The sequence below is a fragment of the Falco peregrinus genome, chromosome 6 (assembly GCF_023634155.1).
Source record: "Falco peregrinus isolate bFalPer1 chromosome 6, bFalPer1.pri, whole genome shotgun sequence".
Classification (NCBI taxonomy): domain Eukaryota; kingdom Metazoa; phylum Chordata; class Aves; order Falconiformes; family Falconidae; genus Falco; species Falco peregrinus.
In genome coordinates, this window is record NC_073726.1 from 65791763 (window position 1) to 65807324 (window position 15562).

Consider the following 15562-nt stretch of genomic DNA (forward strand, 5'->3'; position numbering starts at 1 on the left):
TTTAAAATGTCTCCAGGGATGGTGATTCCCCCACCTCCCTGGACAGCCTGTTTCAGTGCTTGACAACTCCTTCAGTGAAGAAATTTTTCCTAATATCCAATCTAAACCTCCCCTGGCATAGCTTGAGGCAGTTTCATCTTCTCCTGTCCCTTGTCCAGGAGATGTCCCCCAACTTGTCTACAACCTTCTTTCAGGCAGCTGTAGAGAGCAATAAGGTCCCCCTTGAGTCTCCTCCTCTCCAGACTAAACAATCCCAGTTCCCTCAGCTGCTCCTCCTAACACTTGGGCTCCAGACCCTTCACCAGCTCCCTTGCCCGTCTCTGGACACAGTCCAGCATCCCCACACCCCTCTTGAAGTGAGGGGCCCAAAACTGAGCACTGTATTTGAGGTGTGGCCTCACCAGTACTGAGTGTAGAGGGATGATCATCTCCCTAGTCCTGCTGGCCACACTGTTTCTGATACAAGCCAGGAATCTGTTGGCCTTCTTGGCCACCTGGGCACATTGCTGGCTCATGTGCACCCACTCCCAGGTCTTCTTTGGCTGGGCAGGTTTCCAGCCACTCTTCCCCAAGCCTGTAGCGCTGTGTGGGGTTGTTGTGACGCAAGTGCAGGACCTGGCACTGACCCTTGGTGAACCTCATCCAATTTGCCTCAGCCCACTGCTGCAGCCTGTCCCGATCCCCCTGCAGAGCCTTCCTGCCCTCCAGCAGGTCAGCACTCCTCCCTGACTTGGTGTCATCTGCAAACTTGCTGAGGGTGCACTCGGTCCCCTCATCCAGATTGTCAATAAAGATATTAAAAAGCAGTTTAAAAGGAGTTTCCATGTAGCATGGCAACATGCTAAACTGATCAAATACATCTCAAGAGGTACTGCCTGACCATGGAGCTGGTTCATGTCCTAGGGGTTTTATGTGTGCGTGAAGATGTGAAGTGAGGCACAGGGCTCAGGTTGGGTTGGGGCTGATGCTGCCTGCAAGTGCTAGGGCTGATGCCTCCTCATGGCTGAGGCTTTTGGTAACACTGAGATTATTTTTTTATTATTATTATGTTTCTACCTCCACTAACATCCTTAATAATAAATATTTGAAAATGCAATAAGGGGCAGTTAAATGGTTGCTTGGCAAAGTGCATGAGAAGTGCCTGTGTTATTGTTCTGACCTTTTTCCCTTTTCTCCCTACTGGCCAGACTGGAGCTGTACAGAAAAGTGCCAAACCTGCGGATTCTGGCCTGCGGTGGGGATGGGACGGTAGGTAGCTGGCGGATGATTATGGGGCTGCCAAGTGGTCATATTCCTCGTGGTGTGGGTTTCCCACCTCGTGATGCCTGCAGAGCCAGATAATGTATCTTGCGCTTGTGAAATCTACATTTTTTTATTATTTTTGTTTTTAATTGTGTGGCATATCCTGCGTAGTTATGGGGTCAGATCATAATGTCCAAGGCTCTATCTTCTTTATGCATAAAGATTAGGTATAGCAGACTAACTTTGCAGGCCTCCTCTGGCTACTTACACAGATCTTGGGGTCTAGCAGGTTAAGTCAGTGTCTGGGAGCCATTAAATCTTAATTTCTGCCCCTTCATGCTAATAGTCCTCATGAAGTCCAAGTACAGTCAAGTAGTGTCCCCGCTGGGCCTAAAGAAAGTGAGTTTCCACGCTTTCTTTACAAAGCGTCTGTAAGGAAGGGTATTGCATTGGTCATACTACTAGCCTGGGGTCTGGCAAGGTCCAGGTTCAGTATTTCTCTTTGCTACTGAATTTCTGTGTGTTCTTGGATAGGTGAATAGGGTCCAGTTTTTAAAGGATTCAGGCACTTTCAGTTGGAGACAGGGTCTGGAGGCCACAGTGGTAATGGAGGTATTACAACTGTATTACTCTTTTCAGTACTTAGGAATATTGTAAATCTCAGTCTGTGCTACTGGGTGATTAAATACAGTTGAAGAACTGACCTTCAATCTCTGTGAAGCTCCATTCCCCAAACCTGCATTTGATAATAGCTGTAACCGTAGGTATGGTAAGGAAAATGCATACTGCTTGCAAGGTGCAGTGACTGGCCAGGACAGATCTACGTAGGTGCTTAGGACAGGAAGAGGATTTCTTTTTTTCTGTAGTGAGCTGAACCCCTACCCTTAACCCATTTCTGCTTGAATTTCTGGGGGAGCTTTCTGTTCAGCTTCTGTGCTCAATTGTAGGGGTTATTAATACCAGTGCTTCCCCTGCAGGCATGAAGGAACAAATAAAAGTGATTAAACTACTGTCTTTGTGGTAAAATAAGATATTACTGTTAGCGAATTGTGGACTTTTCCTGACAAGTGTACAAAGCGTTACTTTAGCAGGAGATGTAAGCCGCAAAAAAGTGTTTAAGGCTGTTTCTGAAAGTCTTTTTCTTCCACCTGAGGAAGCCAATATTTTAATAGGGGAAAAAAATTTCATCTCGAAAATATTAAAATAGAAATGCATGCAACTACATGGAGTATGACCATCCTCCGTTTTCCCTTTGCCTCAGTGCAAGCGACAGGTGGCAGCACCCTCTCGTTAGTATGAGCAGCACTCCACCTTCACCTTTGCTGCTGCTCAGTTTGAAGCAAATTAATATCTAGTTATTCCCAAAGCCATTACCTCTAGAAATGAAAAATCTGGCTCAAATGGACTTAATGAATATTCAATGAGACCAGATGATACCTTGCATTATTGAGGTGAATCAAAACTTATTGTAACTTTTCCATCATTGCTGCTTGCTGTTCCTTTCCAGGGCATAAGCGGAAAGCTTTGCGTTCAAAGCAGTCAGGAGCTTTCTGTTTACAGGGAAATGGTAGTCTGTGTCATTCTTGATTGTAAAACTAATGTACAAGGTTTAGAAATGACTTCAAGTTAAATAGCAATGTTGTACTTAAAAACTTGTACTTTGAAGTTTCTGTGTATCAGTTAAAAGCATTTACAAAAGCGGTAGGTATTGTAATGCTTCCTGTAGCAGTGGGATGCTGAGGCACAGATGTACAGATGAGGTCAGTGGCAATGACTAAGGGCTTATGACAAAGGACTCTTAAAGAAGTCCTGGTCCCAATGAAGTTATTTGGACTCTTTATTCTGTCTCCCGTTATCAATACTGAAGGATAGATATTTTGAAAGGTAGAGGATTACTCACCCCCGAAAAATCCCTTGAGGACTCTACTCTAGTCCTACTGTGGTGCCTATGATAGACCTAAGTACCTTTGGCGACAGCCAAGTTCATGAGAGTTGTAAGTGATTCAGACGTCTGTTGTCAGACAGTGAGCTGTGTAATATGGGATCACATCCCAGGTGAGCGCTTTAATAATTAGACAAATGCTTGTGATAAATAACTGTCTGATAAATGATATTTATACAAAATAAAATCTAGCAGTCAAAAGACTCAGAGAAAGACATGCCCTAGAATATGAATAGTGTGGTGGTTGATACATTTATCAGGCTACCCCCTCTGCAGTCCTTCAAATCCCAGTTGTTCCCAATGCCCGTATTGTACTGGGTGCCTTTCATGAAGTTCTAGTGTCATCGTACTTTGGGTTAAGAATATTTAAAAAATCATAATAATAATAGTTGAGGGAGGAAAAATCCTGTCCAGCTGCAGACAAGATTTCAGCTTTCTGTCTTATTTAAAAGCTCACGTTTCCAGTAGAGATAGTATCTTTGAACACTGGCATCAGGCAAAAAGGAAAAAAACCCAAACAAAACCAAAACAACCCAAACCAAGTTTTGTCTTATATTTGTTTTTTCTTAATTCTTTATTTAAAAATTAATCACAGGTTCTTTCACAGATTGTAATTTTTTTTAAAGATGAGAAATAGTTTAAGAAACAGTCCTGTTCTCTTGTTGCAAGAATTTCAGTCATAAAAAGTTCAATAACATCTTCAGCCACAATTCTTTCCCCGCTTGGAAACTGCCATTCAATGAAAACAAAACATTTTACAGTAATTTGTTCCTTCTGGCTAGATTTGTATTTGAAAGTTTTATGCAGTGCAGAACAGGGACAAGAGAGAGAAACAGCTCTCTAAAATAACTAATAACTTATGATACAAAAGAGCCAGATTCATTGTTCCAACCCAAAGCCTTAAATACTGAGCATTAGTTTGTCTTTTATTCTAGTCTTTTGTTCTTTTATATAGATGCGTGTATATTTATACACATATGACTAGACTATATATATTATATATTATGCTTTGCACTGTGTGAAATAATTCAGCACCAAGGTCTCTGGGGAATGGGAGACCTGTGGGCAAGTCTATGCTTGCCTTCATTTGGACCCTCTGTTCCAGGACATGCTCTGAGTTACCATGCTGTTTTAGTGTGTCTCTTGCATTTTGTTTCATAACAGTTGTCAAAGGTTTGGTTTCCTTTAGCATAACGGCAATTAAAAACATAATCTTGAATTGTCCATATAATTCCTAATTTTTAAATAACGCTATTTTTCAGAGCAGTATTTAGGCAGTCTTATAATACCAGGTATAATTCTATGTGTTTTCATTTCCTGCTTGAAGAACAGCAAATTCTGTGCTCCCTTTACTCAGTATCTGTGTGTTCTGTTAAAGGCAGCCAGTGTCAGTGTTCACATCCCATCACTTCTGCTTGCACAGGGGCTTCATGAAACCTATCGTGCCTGCTCTCCGAAAGGCAAAAACGCAGATGCATCTGTTGTAGAGTTAAATTTCAGACACCCTCTTCTTTTCCTTCATTTTGTTTTACTTGATCTTCTCTGTAGAGGGGTGTTGTGACTTAACCCCAGCCAGCAACTAAGTACCGCACAGCTGCTTGCATACTGCCCACACCCACCCCAGTGGGATGCAGAGGAGAATCAGAAAAAAGTAAAGCCTATGGGTTGAGGTAAGAATAATTGTAACAAAGAGGAGAGGGAGAGAGGTCATGCACAATTCAGTTGCTCGACACCCACTGACCAGTGCCCAGCTAGTACCCGAGCAGCGATTGGTGAACCCGGGCTGACTCCCCCCCTGTTTATATACCGAGCATGGCATTCTGTGGTATGGAATATCCCTTTGACAGTTTGGATCAGCTGTCCTGGCTATGCTCCCTCCTGGCTTCTTGAGCACCTGCTCACTGGCAGAGCATGGGAAGCTGAGAAGTCCTTGACTTAGAGTTAGCAAGAACTAAACCATCAGTATGTTACCAACGTTGTTCTCATACTAAATCCAGAACACAGCACTGTGCCAGCTACTAAGAAGAAAATTAACTCTACCCCAGCTGAAACCAGGACAAGGGAAACAATCAAAATATGTCTCCTTCTTTTTTCCCATCCCTTTTAATCTTCCTGACTAACAGTTCTCTCCATTTCCCATTTCATAGGTGGGCTGGATCCTCTCTATCCTCGATGAGCTGCAACTCAGCCCCCCGCCTCCTGTGGCTGTCCTTCCGCTTGGCACTGGGAATGACCTTGCCCGCACTCTCAACTGGGGTGGGGTAAGCACTGACTGGGGTGCCCCTATGTGTGGGCTCTCAGCTTGCTGCTCTGATTTAGTTGTGTAGGGTAGAACTTCATTTGGGTTAAAATAGCAGGCATGGCTGTGTCCGAGGTCTGCTTCAGTTAGGCACAATAGTTTGGTTCAATTTCCAGCCTGGGATCTTGAATTATTAATATTGTAGTTGTAATAAAAGTGTTCATAGAGATATCTGTCTGGTAGCTCAGGCCAAGTAATAAGGATGTGCAGGCTTCTAATTTAAGCACAGTTTAAACTTTATTTCTTTGTATTTATTCTGAACTACACCACTGGAGTTATTCCAGGCAAGGCAAATACACTTTCAGTTCCTCTCCTTATGACCTTACTTTGCCTGCCCAAGACTTGTGTACCTCAGCAATAGCTTGTTAAAATACTTGATATATCAATATTTAGCAGTATTTTGAGGTGTTATTAGGAACATTTGATCTGGAGTTTTTAAGCCTGTGTAAAAGGAGGGAGGTCTGTGAGGTAATTAACAGTGAGTTGCTTTGCTTCCACTGTCTGTGGCTGATACTCTGGTGACACTCTGCTGTCAGGGTTACACAGATGAGCCAGTGTCCAAGATCCTGTGCCATGTAGAAGATGGAACAATTGTCCAGCTGGACCGCTGGAATCTCCAGGTTGAACGCAACCCTGATTTGCCACAGGATGAGCTGGAGGATGGGGCACGTAAGGTTAGAGATGCCTTTTTCCCACAGAGACTATAGGATGCTTAAAAGCACCTTTGTGTTACACCATAAACTGAACGGGTGGGGAAGATCTAAAACTTTTTAATTCTCTAGTTGTATCTCTTCCTTCTGTTCTTTTCATGTGTTAGTGATTCCAGAGGTGTGTGAAATGTAATGCATACCAGCCATTTATTTGGTGGTTGTTTTTCTCTAGTTAACCTGGTGCAGCAGGAGAAGCAACACTGTGACTACCATCCATTCCAAATTAGACAAAACTAAAAGCAGGATGTAGAATTTTATTCCTTAGGATTTTGCTAATGGATACCAACTGTTTCCTACTTTACAGCAAGGTGTATTTTTGTATTTAACTACTTTGTGTGTGAGTCTCCATTAGTGTATCTTGATAGTTGAAGGATGGGAAGATTTTTATGTGAGGAGATCACATTTATAGTAATATTTCATTTGGACTGGAGTTGTTGAAAGTGTTACAGTCATTAAAAAAAAAAAAAAAAAGATTCTGTGGACCATTTTACTATTCTCAGTTATAATTTCCAGCCTATCTAGTGGATGTTACTGTTCTGTCATCTACAGCCCTGCTGGGCCTGTATAATGATGAAGAGGCCAGATGTGTGTTTCCCTGCCTCATGCATTCTCAATAGAATTAGGGCATCTTGTCTGGGACTTGTGTTGCTTCTGATTGTATAAGAAGCAGGAAGAACACAGCTTGAGTTTCATTTGCCATGCTGAGCTTGAAGTGCCAGCAATTAGGAGAACCTTTGTATTGACATGTTAGGTGGAGCAGCATTATGGGAAATCTTAGTGACAACTTAAGGAATGCTTTAATGTGCTTATAAGGTTACATATATGATCAAAAAGCTCTGTGGATGTGTTTGTGTTCTTTGGGCTTTTGTATCTAATCTAATCATCTTCCACAAGCCATTACTAACCTTCAGAGCAGCTTTCTGCACACATTTTCCTGTTATGTTCCACTTTATTCTTTGGAGGTTTTCATGTGATACCATGTTAAAAGTATTTAATTCCTGAAATGCTTCATTCATGTTATTTTTACATGTCTTTTTCTTATCCAATTACAGCTTCCTCTTAGTGTCTTCAATAATTATTTCAGCCTTGGATTTGATGCGCATGTTACACTGGAGTTCCATGAATCTAGAGGTAATGGGAACTTTTTGTTTCCTTAGCCTTGGGAGTGGGTAGCTATTTCATGAATTACAAATGGAGTGAGATTTAACATCCTGTTCTTATAATTCAGAAAGAAAGCCGGAACATAAAAACCCAAGATACATACAAGTGGGAAGAAAGTGATTGTATTATGAATTTGCAAGGGACTTAATCATTTAAAAATTAAAAAAAGTACAAGGAAAAAGGGCATTCACTGTAGGTAAAGGGCTAAAAGGGAATCATTTCAAAGATTTTAATCTTCTAAAGAAGGTACCAAGTACAGATATAAAGGAAGCTTATGCTGATGCAGAAGTGTCAGAATAAGAGCAGAAAGAACAACAAATGTGTCAGGTGCAAGTGTGGAGATGGAGGGAGGAGAAAAGCTGCAAGACTGTGGAAGTAACAGGAGGATAATTGTGTTCTCAAGCTCAACAGCTGTTACTTATAGATGAGTAGAGCATAACATCACTGGACTTGGTACAGACCCAGAGTGTTTCTTCGCCAGTGAAAAGTTTTAATGTCCACAAAACTGTCAGGAATCTGAGCTGTTGTAGCATCTTGTTTGTCCCCTTGCCAATAGCTGTTATACCATCCCATACAGATCCAAATGTGGCTTAGCGGTGGGTGGGCTTTGGACTGATGTGAACTGCTCTATTTACATGGTTTCGGCAAGTATGCTTGTAAAAATAAACTTCGTTCAGTTGTCTGTGTTCAGCTTTTGGTCATTTCACCTTCATATGCAGGTATTTTTTCTGAAATACAGCCTCCCCTATCTTTACTTTCATACTATCAGAGTGTCATTTCAAGATGAAAAGATAGCACCGTAATGCCATGCTAAGTAAAGAGCAGGATACATGATGGAATGAACTAATGCATATTTTATAATGTTTAAGACTGCCTCAAGCTTTAGGAATAATAATGAGGGGCCACAAAAAGGGTACAGGAATGAATTGATGACAGCTGTATGCATTTTTTTTATGAATGCATATCACTATGCATCGCTAATATGACTGTGAATATACTGTACAGATTAAATGCTTGGTTACTTTCTCACCTAATGGTGGCATTACTTAATAATGAAGTTATGGAGCTCTATAAAGAATGGACATTATTCCAGAGATGCCAGTGTGTTAAAAATTTACGTGGGTGAAAAAATACTTGGCAGAGCAAGCTGTGTGTCTGTGAGTGGGTGTGTGTGGTCAGGAGAGCTTTTCATAGTGCAAGTTCTGCTCTTACGTGTTATTATTGCTGGCACATTCCTTACCTTCCCAAATACTAAAATGTACAAAGTGAGTCCTATGTTATTTTAGGAGAGAAAAGCCTATAGCATTTCTGGTGTGTGTGTTCTATTGTTTTTCATGTGGAACTGGAGTTTTTCAGCCTGGAGAAGAGAATGCTCAGAGGAAACCTTACTGCAGCCCTTCAATACTTAAAGCAGGCTTATAAGGGTGATGGGCACAGACTTTCTAGTAGGGCCTGTTGAGATAGGGTGAGGGGTGTAATGGCTTTAAACTAAAAGATAGTAGATTTAGACTAGGTAAAAGGAAGAAATTTTTTACAAGGAGGGTGATGAAATACTGGAACAGGTTGCTCAGAGAGGTGGTAGATACCCCATCTCTGGAAACGGGCAAGGTCAGGTTGGATGGGGCTCTGAGGAATCTGATCTAATTTGAAGACGTCCCTGCTCATTGCAGTGGGGTTAGACTAGATGACCTTTAAAACTCCCTTCCAACCCAAGCTATTATGTGATTCTATGAATTAAGCAGTGCAAAACAGATTCTGATCTCTTTTACAATTGTTGAAATCCAGAGAAACTCTTAGCAACACTTCAGCACTACTTAAAGCACTTTCACAGCTGTAGCACTTGGTCCGTTAAGATAAGTTGTTGTATGCGGTTGCTTATGCTGAGCTATTGTAATCACATATAATAAAACAAACAAGTGCCATTCCTCTCCCCACCTCCCCACAGTAAATGAAATTGATTTGAGCTCTCAGCCTATCAGGGCACTTTATACAATAGAGATTGATCAATTCTTATATTTAGAATAAGCAGTGATTGTGATGTCTCAGAGGAATCTGTGTGTGAATGTGGCCTTTGCCATGGCAACCTCTATACTTTGCTTGTGACTAATCAGATTGAGCCTTGAGGGTTGGTGGTTGGCTCCAAGCCTAATGTATTTAGCTCTTCTTCAGGAAATGTTCTGAGTAGCAACTCTTTCCAGTTTCCTCTCTTGGTATACTTATGCTTTGGTGGAGCAGGGGAGAGACAATTTACTTTATCCCTGTTGACATGCCACTTGATCCCTCAGCTCTAGAGGAGTGTTCATTTGCAGGACACCCCCCCCTGCCGCGCGCACACACACAGTCTAACATATTCTATTTCCTACTCCTTTGATGGCTTGGGAATGGTGAGGATGGGGTGAGCCTTGGGTATGCAGTCAGTGATTACTTCTGCAGTTAGTTGCACTCAACTTTAGGTTCTATTCCACATGGTAGAAAGAGTCGCTCCTCTGCTATGTCAGAAGTAGGAGCAGTTTAGTATGTTAAAGGACTGCTGAATCAGTGACCCCAGAAAGGCTCCTTTTCTGTTCTAAACTGGGGCTTTGGTTCTGTTCAGTGTTCGCTGTAAGATCCGTGTAAGAGCCAGTGTGCTGGTGGCTGCTGTCTGGAGCCATCGGGCATAGCCATGTCAGAGAGCGTACAGCACAGGCACTGAACCTTTGTGAGCCTCCTGCTTCTTAGCATGGGGTGCCGAGGCTTCCTGCAATGAGCTGTCAGCTCAGTAAGTGAGATGAGACTGACTTAAGCAGTTAAAGTAATCATCTGAAGAAGAGGTGCCCCTGACTGCATTCCAGGCTCACCCGCAACATAACAAATGGGTGATACAGTAGCTGGGCTAACAATCAAACAAGAAATACAAAGTAGCCCATTCTTACAAAATGGAGCCATATCCTGTGAGATGTAACGACCTCAAAGAGAACTGGAAGCTTTGTTTCAAGTGGTCATTTGAGAAGATTTAATACGGAAGTGTTCATATCGGTGTGAGGCTTTAGCCAGAAAGACTATCTGGATAGTGGGATGTTTTCACTAGGGGATCTCTGAGCAGGGATAGGTGGTTGGTACCACCGCTGAGTACAGTGTCAGAAGGGCTGCTTCTGAAATCTCAGGGTGCTACAGACGAGGAGAGCTTTCCCAAGGAGGCATGAGAATGACCTGTATTATTCTGGGAAACATGCCTTATACTGGGAGATTAAAGGAGCTCCATTTAGCTTATCGGAAAGAAGGTTAAGAGGCGATTTAATCACTGCCTGTAAGTATTTACTCAAGGAGAAGATATGTGATGATTCAAGGCTCTTTAATCTGACAGAGAAGTATAATAAGATTTAGCAGTTGGCAATTGAAGTCTGAAAAGTTCAGGATAGGAGAAAAAACCTCCCCATACATTTTAACAGGGAGAATAATTAGTCATTAGATGTGCATTACTACTGGACTATTAAAATTATCCATCACTTGGAGCCTAATCAAAGTGAAGCAGCTCTCTAAACAGGTTTTAGAGTAACCACTCATTTTCCCCGCCCCCCCCCCCCCCCCCTCGGAATATTTAGGTAGGGATGTTTATTCCTCAGTACCTCTTTGTAACACAAGGGGTTTTTTTGTCTTGTAATTTACTAATACTTTACTCCTGCTTCAAAGCATGGGTTAGTGTTCTGTGTATTTCTAATAGTTTTTAGAGTTGTGTGTTAGTAGAAACAGTCTCACAAATGGTACTGAGGAATCATAAGATGGATAGCCTGAGAGGTGCTAAATCAACTGGTTGTATTCTTGTTACCTCTTTACTCACATTTCCATCTATTTTCACTCTACAGGAAAGGGGTACAATTAAATATCTATGTTTGAAATGTGATAGCAGATTATGGCACAAATGGGGAGCTCTCACACAGGAAAAACATATTTATGTTAATATTTTCACTGAGTGATGTGTGCTAAAAGCACTCTAGTGCTGGCAGGGAATGGGAAGGTACAATGGAGTATACTTGTTTTATTACAGTGTTCGTATTTTTCCTTTTTATCCTTTCACAGAAGCAAATCCAGAGAAATTCAACAGCAGATTTAGAAATAAAATGTTTTATGCAGGGGTGAGTTGTGATTCGTCTTACAGAATGATGCTAACTTAGTTGTTTGAATGTTTTCTTAAGTGCCTTCCCCCTCACTTTCTCACATCAGGAGCTCATGCCAGTTCATTTTGCCTGTTGCAATTTAAAGTGCACGTGTACAGTTTCTGGTGATGCCACACTCATGTGTCTGTTGTAAAGTGGCTGAAGCATGGTTTTATGTAGCTTAGCAGACGAGAGAAATGCTACTCCTTTGGACATACTACTGGTCATGTCTTGGCCCTACTGCTTCTGGCTTGTAAGCTTTCAGGCTTCCAGAATTTGGGAAGCACATTGATACTGATTTTTGTAAAGAAATTCCCCAAGTGTTGGCCTGTATCTTTGTAGCTTTGAGGAGTAGCCTTGGATATAGGGTCATGGGGAGTAGAGGGCAGAGATCAACTATTTAGAGTGATTAATTTTCATGTGTGAATATGCAAATAAAATTGATCACTTCTGCATTCAGAAGGTATGTGGATAACACTTCATTCTAAAATGCATTTATTAAGAGAGAAACACTGATTTGACAATGCATGACATGTAATGTCTTTCTGGGTGATGACTCCCACTGTACCCATGTGCCTTAAATACATAAACAAGTATGTGAGCAAGAATTTGCATTAAATCCTTGGGTGTCCAAGGACCTTCTTCGGTTAACCTCTCAAAAAGAGAGGTATCAAAATTTAAAAATATATTTAAAAAATCATGTTTCCTGAGAGCAAGAATGAATAGGTTTGCCAAAAGGATGGCATTTTGGTATTGAGCTCTGTGGTGGGAGAAGAAATGAGGGGAAAGAGAAGAGAGGAAGTGCTGATGACAATTTGTGCACTTTCTGTTGCAGGCAGCCTTTACAGACTTTCTGCAAAGAAGCTCAAGAGATTTATCCAAACATGTTAAAGTTGTGGTAAGTATAAGAAATTGTGCTGTAGTATTGTGGGAAGAGGGGGGAATGGAGAGCGAGCGAGGTGAGAGTTTAATGGCTCTGTTACTTTTCAGTTTTGAGCATGACATTTGCAACACATTCCAAGGAAAGTCTTGGGAAAGTTGTAACAAAGCAGCAACACTTCTCTTGTCTGTGGCTCCATTCAGCAATTTCTCTGTGCTCTGTCACTTTGGCTTTGTAGTGTGATGGTACAGACCTGACTCCAAAGATCCAGGAGCTGAAGTTCCAGTGTATAGTGTTTTTAAACATACCCAGGTAAGTTCAAGACAGATGCTTGGAGTTATAAAAGAATAATAATAATAATGATAATAATAAGAAAAAGAAAAAAGGTACCTGCAAATTTTCCTAGACTGGGTGAATGTGCAGGAAACATGTTGCCACTGTGCTGCCTTCTTGAAAGCTAGGTGTTTATAATACTGTTAATTAGCAATATGGAATGGCATCAGAGTTCAGCCAAACCATCCTTTAAAAAGTTGAATATGCTGATACAGAGATAGCAGAAATGATTAACAAACATGCTTTCCAGTTGTGCATCTAACCTGCAAACGAGCTAGTAATTACACAGATGCCTGTTCTCCCCCTTAATTGAAGCAGTGTGTGAAAAAAAGTGTGTGTATGTGTGTAGGGGAGGGTAGCAGGGGAGGGTGAGGGTTACTATTTTTACAGTAAAGGAACATAAAACTGTTGAAAGAACTGCTGTGTATTAAAATGTTAGAAGGTGTCCCAAATAGATAACTTTTAAGAATACAGCTATACTTAGTTAGATCTGTCTCCTGCTCTCTAGAGCAGTAGTCTCCAAACCTTTTCTATTGTGCATCTTTATTAGTAAAAAAATTTTTGGGCAGCACCTCAATGTATGTGTTTATAGATTATATATATGTACTGCTGTGCTAATACATTTCATACATTAGAAAACATAGAAAATGAAATTTTGAAAGGATGTAATAAAGATGAATTCAACACTATCTTAATGCTGGATTTCTTCTTTATTAAAATGTGAACTGTTTTCTTCACACACTCTAATGATCTTGTCAGTTGCAGATTTCTCTAGCACACTGTTTGTGGTGCGTGCATTCCACTTTGGAGACTACTGCTTCAGACAGCCTAGCACTTTGCTCCGCATGATATCCCAAGCACTTGATCTTTTGAGTCCTGCACTGCTCTCACTGTGCAAGCTTTTACTTGGTGTCACCTCTCCAAAGTTCCCTATTCTATCACTCTTAGATAACTTTTACATCCGTCCTTTTAATGATAGGAAAGGTAGATGCCACAGCTGCACCTGTTTCTGCTTTTTATTTCTCCCTGCTGCCTCAAGCAATGCGATGTTCTGCACTCCTTGTGCTGTTAGAGCTGCTGAGCAAGCAGGGAGAGACGAAGTGGAGCTCCAGGGCTGGAGTTGCTGTTGCAGCCCCATGCCCGCCTAGAAGAGGGGCTAAGCAGCTTTCTGACTCAACAGCTCATTTGCAGAAAGCAAAGCAAGTGGGGAGAGAGAACAAAGTGCTACTGCTCTGTTACCTGTTTCCTGGTGTTTCCCCATTTTCCTCTCACAGAGGAACCTGCTAAAGATTATGATGGATACATTTATGGATGTTGCCGGCTTGGAAACAAGACACAGGTTTTCTCTTTCGTCCAGTCCTTGTCAGCATAACTTTTAATTGTCCCTGAATTCAGTTTTGGTATGGATATCTGGATACTTCTGGAGGACAGCAGAACAGGCTAATAGCCAGGCTGCTAGTCAGGACTCATCAGGGCAGAGTGCTGTCTCAAAGCTCGCTTTCCAAACCTCTCTCTGTAGGTACTGTGCTGGCACAATGCCCTGGGGAAACCCTGGAGATCACAGAGACTTTGAGCCTCAGCGCCATGATGATGGCTACATTGAAGTCATTGGGTTCACCATGGCCTCGCTGGTGGGTACTGCAGGTGCTGCCCTTCCTGCAGGTGCTGCTGCACTCGGTGAATTCTGCAGGCAGCGCTACAGAGTGCAAAGTTGTCCTCATTGCTGAAGAGCCACCATGATTCCACATATTCAGCTAAGGCCAAAACATGCTCTGCTGTTAGACATGGGAGACAAATTGTAGTTTTCTAATGAAAGAAATGTTATTTTATAATAGGAATGTATTCTTTGCAACATATGGCTAATTTGCCAAGTTAAATGACAAGATTATTAAAGTAAGAATAGTATGCAGGCATGTTTTTAAAGGGGGAGTGTTCTGTGGTCAAATTACTGCTGTTTCTTTTTTACTTTTGTGTATTTCAATATGGCATAAAATTCCTTTTTTTAAACTTGGCTACTGGAAACAAAGCTGAAATATTATATAAAATTATATGCCCATACAGTTTCCATATGTCCACTAAAAAATGTCGTGAAAATTTTAGTAATAGCTGTGAAAAAATTAGTAATATTTTTGGCACAAATGTTATCTCTCCTTTTGTTCTGCTATGGAAAGAAAATTCAACCAGCAATTTTAATTTATCAGTGCACTTTCTGTCAATGCTGTCCTTATGGTAACTCAGCTTTAGTTCACTTTAAAAGCAATCTCACTCTAAATACCTTAGTGTCCTACTATCACAGTGGTCAAACACAGTGACAGTCTCTTCAGAGGACGATTAAATGCACTCAGAGTTGGTAGTTATCCCTGTGCTAGCATTAATCTGCCTAAGGCGCCGCAGCTTGAACTTACTGGGACAGACAGAAGGCATGTGTGCCTGCCTGCTTCGGGGCAAGTTTGTATAGATCATGCTTAGGACTATACTCAAGTCTTTGTTGCCACTGTCTTGTGTGGACTAGGTTAAAACTAACATGGATAAGCCTGTTTTCACTAAACTAACATACCTACTTGTTGTGTGACCTGCCTTCGGTGTATACCACTTTCAGTGAATACTATTGATAATAGTGTTTGTTTCCTCAAAGAGAAATGCAGGCAAATCTGATCTTCAAAGTAAGCAAAAGTAAAAGGTGGTATTGATCAGCAATCATTTCTTTAGAAGTCTGTCTGGGTTAAAGATTCTTTTTCAGCCTTTTTTTTTTTTTTTTTATGGCTCTAGTAGTTTTGGGGAATAACCCACAAGAAAGAAGAAAACCTATGTTTGTTAGCCTAGTGGATCTTGTGGAATGCACCTTTGTTACTTCACCCCTGA

The 15562-nt window shown here is 41.3% G+C and overlaps 1 protein-coding gene across 6 annotated transcripts in view; it reads left to right on the plus strand.

Annotated features, from left to right (window-relative positions):
• DGKI (diacylglycerol kinase iota) overlaps window positions 1-15562 on the plus strand; it is a 233888-nt gene that overhangs the window by 114407 nt on the left and 103919 nt on the right. For all 6 annotated transcript variants that reach the window (XM_055808931.1, XM_055808932.1, XM_055808933.1 and 3 more), the window contains exons 12-19: window positions 1188-1248; window positions 5332-5445; window positions 6020-6157; window positions 7246-7324; window positions 11411-11466; window positions 12323-12385; window positions 12606-12679; window positions 14220-14331. In XM_055808931.1, coding sequence (XP_055664906.1) covers window positions 1188-1248; window positions 5332-5445; window positions 6020-6157; window positions 7246-7324; window positions 11411-11466; window positions 12323-12385; window positions 12606-12679; window positions 14220-14331 — 697 coding nt within the window. The remainder of the gene's footprint in view (window positions 1-1187; window positions 1249-5331; window positions 5446-6019; window positions 6158-7245; window positions 7325-11410; window positions 11467-12322; window positions 12386-12605; window positions 12680-14219; window positions 14332-15562) is intronic.